The 8,443-nt window shown below is 53.7% G+C and overlaps 2 protein-coding genes across 2 annotated transcripts; one reads left to right on the forward strand and one right to left on the reverse strand.

Moving 5' to 3' along the window:
- Positions 1-1,338: 1,338 nt before the first annotated feature.
- Positions 1,339-4,310, forward strand: CCOS01_07573 (piwi domain-containing protein; the record flags this gene model as incomplete). The annotated part of the gene is made up of 2 exons (XM_060455737.1): positions 1,339-1,772; positions 1,820-4,310. The coding sequence occupies 2 exons, from the start codon at positions 1,339-1,341 to the stop codon at positions 4,308-4,310; spliced, it is 2,925 nt and encodes a 974-aa protein (XP_060313629.1).
- An 859-nt stretch (positions 4,311-5,169) lies between these two features.
- CCOS01_07574 (capsule biosynthesis phosphatase) lies at positions 5,170-7,875 on the reverse strand (the record flags this gene model as incomplete). Its single annotated transcript, XM_060455738.1, has 4 exons — positions 5,170-6,576; positions 6,663-7,125; positions 7,201-7,391; positions 7,537-7,875. The coding sequence occupies 4 exons, from the start codon at positions 7,873-7,875 to the stop codon at positions 5,170-5,172; spliced, it is 2,400 nt and encodes a 799-aa protein (XP_060313630.1).
- Positions 7,876-8,443: the final 568 nt, after the last annotated feature.

Genomic DNA, 8,443 nt, shown 5'->3' on the forward strand with positions numbered 1-8,443 from the left:
AGAGTCTAGCGCCCTTGTTATTTTCTTCGAAGCCTTGAGCGTTCTCTACTGGGCTCCTGATCTCCGGTGTCTGGAATATCTCGGTATGGTTATTACATGGTAGCATCATTTACGAGTCTGGCTCTGATGTTCATAGCTATGCCGTAGCTTATTATTGGCGACGTACGTAGACTGAGTGGCATATGCCAATTCCATCATTTGCTGAATATTATCACCCGTGTATTCTATGCCATTCTGCTATCACGCTGCGTCGTGAATAAGGCGTTCATGCCGGCGTTCTCACCGCCTTGATGTCCACCTGGCAGGAGCGAAGCATCGTGATGTTTTCGATAGTGACTTGAATGATTTCACTTTGATATATGCCCGGCCCAAGGTTGAAGATCTCATTATTTGCACCCTCCCGACATCCTAAAGCGAAGTCTCCATATCCTCGATCCTAATATCTCTCACTCTCTGGCAATCGATCCTTCCTGCTGCTTCTGCTGCTGCTCCTTCTCCAGAGCCACACAGCCGATTTCTAGATCACTCCCTCTCTCTGGAGGCTATATAAACCCACCTCTCAACCCTCCAGCCTCCAGATCTTCTTCTTCTCCTCCACACACACTCACATCGCAATCGCATCTTGCTTACCCAAACAAATAATCAATCACAACCACACACTTCACTCAACTTCAACTTTCAACTCAGGTAAGTTTGCAACATATCCATGCTTGACACACCTCACATCTCTGTACAAACACCACCGAGATACAACCACACGTATGATTTTGCTGCCATATCTTCCTTCCCAAACCCACATGCTGCCTCCTTCCTCCTAGTCAAAAGGCTGGAAATATCCTTCAAGGGTTCTACAAAAAGGCCTTTCCCTTCTCTCCGTTCAACTTCTTCTCCTTCTTCTTCTTCCTCCACAAATCACCATACTTTCTACAACCCAGCCTCACTGCCAACCTACTTCAATACAGACAAGGTATCCTGCCCTACCCATACATCTAACCTACCTAAGGTACCTCTCCGAAGGTATCTCTGGACAAAGGAACAAGTTTCCAGCGCTCCTGCTTTCGAAATTCGTTCCTCCTCCTCAAATTCCTTCCTTCCTTCTAGGTCACCCATTCTTGACTACCTCCTTCCTCAAGCGCCTTTGACAGTTGCCGACCTAGGCAGCTACAAAAAGGGCCCTCTTCCTCTCTTCCCTCTTTTTACCTCTTCTTCCTCTTCATCTACCTCTCAACATCGTCTACCTCTCAACCTCGTCTACCTCAGCGAGCATCGTACATACATTCACTGACCACAAACAGCAACATCTGCACAGCAATTCCACAATCTCCACGACTAGACAGGATGTCTTCCGGTTCCCCTAGCCGTGGTGGTCCTGCCAGCCCTGCCAGATCCCGCTCGGGATCTCAGCCTAAGCATGGCTTCGGACCTTCCATGGGGTTCGACCCAGCGAAGCCCGAGGGCGGTGGTCCCAGCAAGGATCACGTCAACTCTCGTATCGACCCGCCCCCAGAGTCGTACCTCAATGCCGGGGAGACTCCCTTCATTCGCAGACCCGGTTACAATACCTCTGGCAAGGTTATCAACTTGGAGGTCAACCAGTTCCGCGTGAAGCAGTGGAACGACAGGATGACCATCTACCAGTACGATGTGTCGATCTCGCCCGTGCCCCTGAAGTACAATGTGGTGTTCAAGAAGGTTTGGGACTCTCCGCCTGTCCAAACCATGCTGGCGAAGTACAAGACCCTCTGGTTGAACGATGGCCGCAAGTTGGCTTGGTACGTCATCCTATTCTGAATGCCTATCTCCTCTAACACAAGTTCAGGTCGTCGGTTCCTATCAACCGTGGCGAGGAGCGCTTGAAGGTTGACCTTGACGAGGGCAAGCCCGTTCGTCCCAATGCAAAGCCGCGCGACAATTCCTTCTTCTTCGTCATGAAGGAGACGAAGAAGATCAACCTGGCGGCTCTTGAGGCATACCTCACCGGCAAGATGGACTGGGACAGCACTGTTCTGGAGTGCATGAACTTCCTCGACCACCTAGTCCGCCAATTCCCTAGCGAGAATCTTCTCTCGATCAAGCGCAATTTCTACAACGAGCGCAATCCGCAGACCATGGATCTTGGCCCCTGCTTGCAGGTCGTCAAGGGTGTCTACTCGTCGGTCCGGATGAACCAATCGGTTATTGACAAGTTTGGTCGAGGGCTCGGTCTGAATGTCGACGTTGCCAACACGGCATTCTGGAAGGGAGACAAGCTGTTGCATCTCTTCGTCAGGGACTTTCTGGGTACCTGCGATCGCAGATGGCAGGGCTTGAGCCCACCGGACATCGCCAAGATCTTGAAGCCAGTGCGCCAGCAGGACAAGAACGGCAAGGCGGTACTCACGATGTCTGATGCTTTCAAGCACCTGAGGAAGCTGGCGAAGCTTCGATTCTGCCCCAAGCACCGCGGCAAGGAGAACTGGGACAAGTCTTACACCATCAAGGGGTTCGCATTCAACCCAACCTACGGTGACAGCGGTGCTACTACTGACAGTATCGTCTTCACGAACAACGGCGAGGAAATGAACATTACGAAGTACTTCGAGAAGACCTACGGTTACAAGGTTCTGTTCCGTGACTGGCCCGTTGTCGAGACCGCAAAGGCGGGCTTCTTCCCCATGGAGGTTTGTGTGGTCGCTGCTATGCAGCGCTACAATTACAAGCTTGACCCTGATCAGACCTCGGCAATGATCAAGGCTGCTGTCACTCGTCCCACCCAGCGCAAGGCGGACATCATCAAGGCGAAGAACCAGTTGGCATGGAAGGAGGACCCCTATCTCCGCCAGTACGGTGTTGTCTTCGAGGACCAGATGGCTAAAACTGTGGGCAGCCTGCTTGAGCCCCCGAAGATTCAGTACGCCAACAATGTGGTCAGCCCCGTCTTCTCTGGTCGCTGGGACTTACGCGGCAAGAAGTTTTGGGTTCCCAACCGTGCTCCTTTAGCATCCTGGGGTATCGTGATTCTCGAGAACTCAACCGACAAAGCCAGTGCTCAGGCCTTTGCACAGACATTCAAGCAGACTTACACTGGCCATGGAGGCAAGATTACTAAAGATGCCGTCGTGATTGACAGCGAGGCCCGTAACAACAATGTTGCTGAAGCAATTGCTAGGGCATATGCCCAGGTCAAGGCGAAGACTAATGCTGTTCCGCAGCTACTCTTCTGCATCTTACGGTTCAACAACGTTGGCTCTTACGAGCGAATCAAGAAGTCCGCCGATTGTCGATTCGGCTTGCTTACTCAGTGCGTTCTTTCACGCCACGTTGACAAGAACCAAGCCCAGTACCATTCCAATGTGGCTATGAAGGTCAACGCGAAGCTTGGAGGCGTTACCTGCCGTATCCCTCACCCGTCCGGTCCTTCTAACAAGAACCCTCCTTTCTTTAAGGAAGTCACTATGATGATTGGAGTAGACGTTTCCCACGCAACTCCTGGAATCGACGCTCCCTCGATGGCAGCGATGACTATGTCGATGGATGCTGACGCCACGTTCTACTCGGCTGCTGTTGAGACCAACGGCTACCGCGTTGAGATGCTTTCTCCAGTCAGTGCCCGCACTTTCCTTGGTCGTCTCATGCCCACCTGGCACAAGCGTATGGGCCACCCTGCGCCTCCTCCCCACATTGTCTACTTCCGTGACGGTGTCTCTGAGGGCCAGTACTCACAGGTGTTGGAGTACGAGGTGGGAACGATGAAGAACATCATCAAGAACATCTACCCCACCGCCAAGCAGCCCAAGTGGACGGTCATTGTGGCTACAAAGCGCCATCATATTCGATTCTTCCCTCAGAATGGAGACAAGAACGGCAACCCTCTTCCCGGAACTGTCCTTGAGAAGGAGGTCTGCCACCCTTTCTGGTGGGACTTCTACATGTGCTCGCACGTGGCCATTCAGGGAACTGCTCGCCCTGTACACTACACCGTTCTGGTGGACGAGGCGAAGATGGGCACGAATGATCTTCAGCGCATGATCTATGGCCAGTGCTACCAGTACGCTCGCTCGACGACTCCTGTCTCCCTTCACCCGGCGATCTACTACGCTGATCTCGCCTGTGGTCGTGCTCGCGCGCACGAGAACATTGCTACCTCTCAGGGCTTCCGCTCCGGCCCCAAGGCGACGGAAATGGCTGACGATTACGGCTCCCGCGGTCTTAGCATGTTCGAGGGCGAGCGTCCCACCGAGTCCCTTCCCCTGCTGCCTCTTGGTGGCAGTGGCCCTGACTCTGACCCCCAGGCATCTGACATGTTCAAGAACACCATGTGGTACATCTGAGTACGCATATCAGAGACTCCAATGGGCGACGACTGAAGGAAATGCGATGGAGTGAGTGGTGATGATGGGAGAGGCAAGCATGGACGGTTGGCACTTGAGGGAGGATTGCGGGAGAATGAAGTTACTAGTTCCGGGTCAGTCAGGAGGATTGGCCTCAATCGAGCGAAAGTAGATAGGATTACCTGGGTGAGCAGGCCCTGCTCTGCCGAGTCTAGATAGCGAACGTTACCATTCACCAATTGCAGAGACCTTTCATGGTGATTGTGAGTTGTTGTTCCTCAGCAAAATCTGACAATCAGACTTAAGATGGAAGCTTGCTGATGCTAATGTCAACGGCAAGCCTAACATCAATCATATCCAAAGCCACACACACACAATGTAAAAGAGACTGGTTTATGTACGATTTCTTGATTTCTTGGTATAGTAAGTAGTACATGACCCTCGTAGACCGACGCTGAACAACATCCATCCCTACAAGTTGTAGTTGGGAAAACCCGATCAAAACGCTTCCCCTCCTTTCCCACCCTGTAGGTAAGTACCTTACGCGATACGAACAATTTTTTGAAGCAAATGCCACCTTGTTCCCGTCCCCGTCTCCGTTCCCACATACACAACATCGATCGCTTCTCGGATGTCTTCCGACGCGACGTGTGTGCGACAGGGCTCCACATGAGCTCTCCGCTTTCTTCCACGGAAGCTTCGTCCCGAATGACATCAATGCAACCACTTCAACTCCACCCCCCCCCCCCCATTGCAAATCCACCTCCACCTTTCCGATCGCTCGGCACATTACAGCCCGCGAATCGAGCGGATTGGCTTTCTGATAGCAGTTATACGACATCACTGAAAGCAGATACACTTATTTCGCAGTGACGGTAACGCTGGGAATCGAGAGGTTCTCGCCCTTGCCCGAGGCGATGGGCATCTCGCGAGCCTTCTCATCCGAGCCAAAGTTGGAGCTCGCGCGCCGGCTAAGCGTGAGGCCTGACGTGGAACGGGCGCCCGGGCCGTAGTTGATGTTGCTCGCCTTGTCGAGCGTCTCCTTGCACATGCGCAGGAACACGGCGCCGAGTTCGGGTCGGTGCAGAGGGATCAAGCTGAAGAACAGGGAGGCGGTGATACGGAAGAGGGTCTTGCGGTGCAGGCGCACAGAATACGTCTCCTCGAGGAAGGTGAAGAAGTGCTCCTGGAGGCTCTCGAGGAGGTCTGAGTCGGCCTCGTCGAGGAGGGGCTTGTCACTGTCGAGAGCGTCGCGCAAGTCATAGTTGTTCGCGCTCATAAACAGGATGTGGTCGTAGCCGCAGAGAGACTGGAGGACCTTGCCCAAGTCGTAGTGGATGTCACCCTCGGGCGTCAGAGTGTTCTCCAGCTGGCAGCGCACATCGATGAAGCTGACGAGCTTTTCGTCCTTGGAAAGAATGGCGTTGCTGAAGACCGGGTCACCGTGAATGACCTGCGCGTGAACACCCTTCTCTTCAGCCTCGTACGTGTCGAGGAACTCGTTGATACGGGCGAAGAGGGAGGCGGCAAGGGGACCAAGTGCATCGTACTTGTGCTGGTCCTTGTAGTAACGGCTGCGCAGCTTCGAGCCGTAGTTTGCGTAGATGTTGACGCGGTTGTTCGCCCGCGCGAGGGAGTGCTCCTCGAACTTCTTCTCTAGGGCACTGGGAATATTGAGCGTGGCCTTGTCTGTGCTACCCGTGGTGTGGACGGTGTGGAGAGCCTTGAGGAGGGAGATCAGGCGACCCTTGGTGATGGATCGACCGACCAGGAGGTGAGAGAAGGTCAAACCACGGCGGTTCTCCATGGTGATGTTGTAAGTGGTGGTGTCGGGAATGTAGTCCACGTTATATACGGTGGGGAAGACTTGGGCAATCTCGGCGGGCATGTGGGAGTAGAAGAAGAGCTCGCCGAGAATGTTCTCAGACTTGCTCGACTTGATGACCTTGTCGCCAATGATCTGGATGGTGTTGAAGTCGCGAGCAGCAATCATGCCGGCCTTCTTGGCATCGTCGCCCGTCGCAGCATCTTGTCCGATCAGGGCAGCTGGGTCCTGCTCGTCCAAAAGCCAGCCAATCTCACGCATGGTGTCGAGGTTGGCGTTGACAGCCAAATCGTCGACGTATACATCGGCGTAGGGCTTGCCGAAGTGGATGTCGTGGTATGGGATCTCGTACTTGGCCAGCTGGGCAAAGGTTACAGGGCCGACGTCAGCAAGCACTGAGCCCAAGTTTCCGTGATGTGTGCGCATGCGGCGAGCCGTTTGCTGTCCGAGAGTTAGCACAAAGTTTTGGAAAACTGCAGGAAGCCACAATCTGCTTCCTGCTTGCCAAGCGCCAAGAATCGACTTACAATGATGATGTAGTGACCAGCGTTGTACAACTGCTGGACCAGGCGAATGTTCTTCTCGATGGGAGGGCAGGTGGAGTAGTCTCCGGCCACGGCGGGCACACCGACCAAGGTCATGTCGAGATCGAAGCAGAAACGGCGCTTCTTCAGCTTGATGGGCAGGTTGGAAGTATCCGTCTTGAGAAGCTTCAGGAGGTCCTTGAGCTGCTCGGGTGTGCCCACAACACTGAAGTCCTTGGTGCTGACAGGCATGCCCAGGTACGGCACGCCGTTCTGGATCATGAGGGCGATCATCTGGGAAGTGTAGTACTCGCCGACCTCTGAGCCGTCGGGTCTCTTCATGTCGAGGTTCTGGGCAGCCCATGACTTGAGCTGACCCGCGGACGGGAAAACGTATGCGCCAGTGTTTGCCTTGTTGGAGATGGCCTTCTTCTCCTGGATGTCGACAATGCGCTCCAAGCCGTCCCTGTCATAGTAATCTGTTAGAACCTGCGTCTTGGCTTGAATAGGTCCGCCCGCTTTGCTCCTGGTGGCCACTCACTTGGGTTCTGTCTTGATGTAAGAGAAGATTGGCTTGTCTCCAACGTCGGGGAAGTAGAAGCAGCCGCCGTGGCCCTTGGGCATGTTGCGAATGTCCTGGAGGACATCGGCCCAGTAGATGGTGTCGCAGTCAAGAGAGACAGTCTTGCGCTCGAGGTGCTTCTTGGTCATGCTCTGGGTGACGATGTAGAGCTACGAGGGATCGTCAGCGATGCGCTTCCAAGCTTGGCTTTGCCCCTCCTCGGGCGGAATTGCGCAAGGGCGGAGGAAGAAGAGACAAGAGCGAGGGTCAAAAGAGCAAGCAACAAATCTCAAAGAAACTCAGGGAAGAACTAACCGTCTCGCTGGCACCCTTGGTCTGGTGGCGCAAGCGCAGGAGTCTGAAGTCGATCTTGGAAAACGTCTTGCTCACGAGCTGGCCAATTCTGAACTCGTCGTCGACCTCCTCGTTGATGGCCATCCACAAGGTGTCGCCAGGCTTGAGGCTCAGGTTGTCAATCAGCCATAGCAGCATAGGTCGGCCGACGATGTTGATCAGGGGCTTCGGGTAGCGGTAACCTTCCTTTGCGAAGCGGGAGCCAATGCCGCCAATGGGAATAATAACATTGATGGGCTCGTGGTTGACGTCGCCATTCGCAGCAGCGCCGTTGGCAGCTGCCTTGATCTGAGGGGCCATTATATCGGATTGCTACGATGAACAGATGAAGCTCTGTTTAGTCGAGGTGAAATTTGCCAGTTGCGAAAAGCGAGCGGAGGGACGACGAGAGAGGTGTCGCAAGTCAAAGTCGGGCAAAGGTCCGAGAAATTCGAGGGAGTGGCAGATTGTCGCCAACGATGGCAATGTCTCTCTGAGCTTTTGGGTGGAACCGTGGCGGTGAGACTGCAGCACCACAACCAAAGAAGAGAAAGACGGTCTGCTTTGTTGTTGCAGGAGGGGGAAAAAATCAATAAGTGAAGAAATGCAGGAAATGCGAATCTACAATATCCAGTCCAGCATGTCACAGAAGACAAGGAAAAGAAGCGATGCTAGAGAAGGAGGATTTGCGAAATGTACGAGGCCAAGAGAAGAGGGTCGGCCGACAATGGGGAAAGGTGTCCCTCTTTCCCACCTCAGTTAAAAATGGTACGTACTGTGTACTTGTACTAGGTAGAGACAGCCGTCGGGTATTCGTAAGGTACGCACCTACAGGGCTCTGGAAATTTACACAGTAGGTACTTCTTACCTCATGGAAGATGGAAGCTCA

The sequence above is a fragment of the Colletotrichum costaricense genome (assembly GCF_030867565.1).
Source record: "Colletotrichum costaricense strain IMI 309622 chromosome Unknown Scaffold_7.1, whole genome shotgun sequence".
In the NCBI taxonomy this organism is placed as follows: Eukaryota; Fungi; Ascomycota; class Sordariomycetes; order Glomerellales; family Glomerellaceae; genus Colletotrichum; species Colletotrichum costaricense.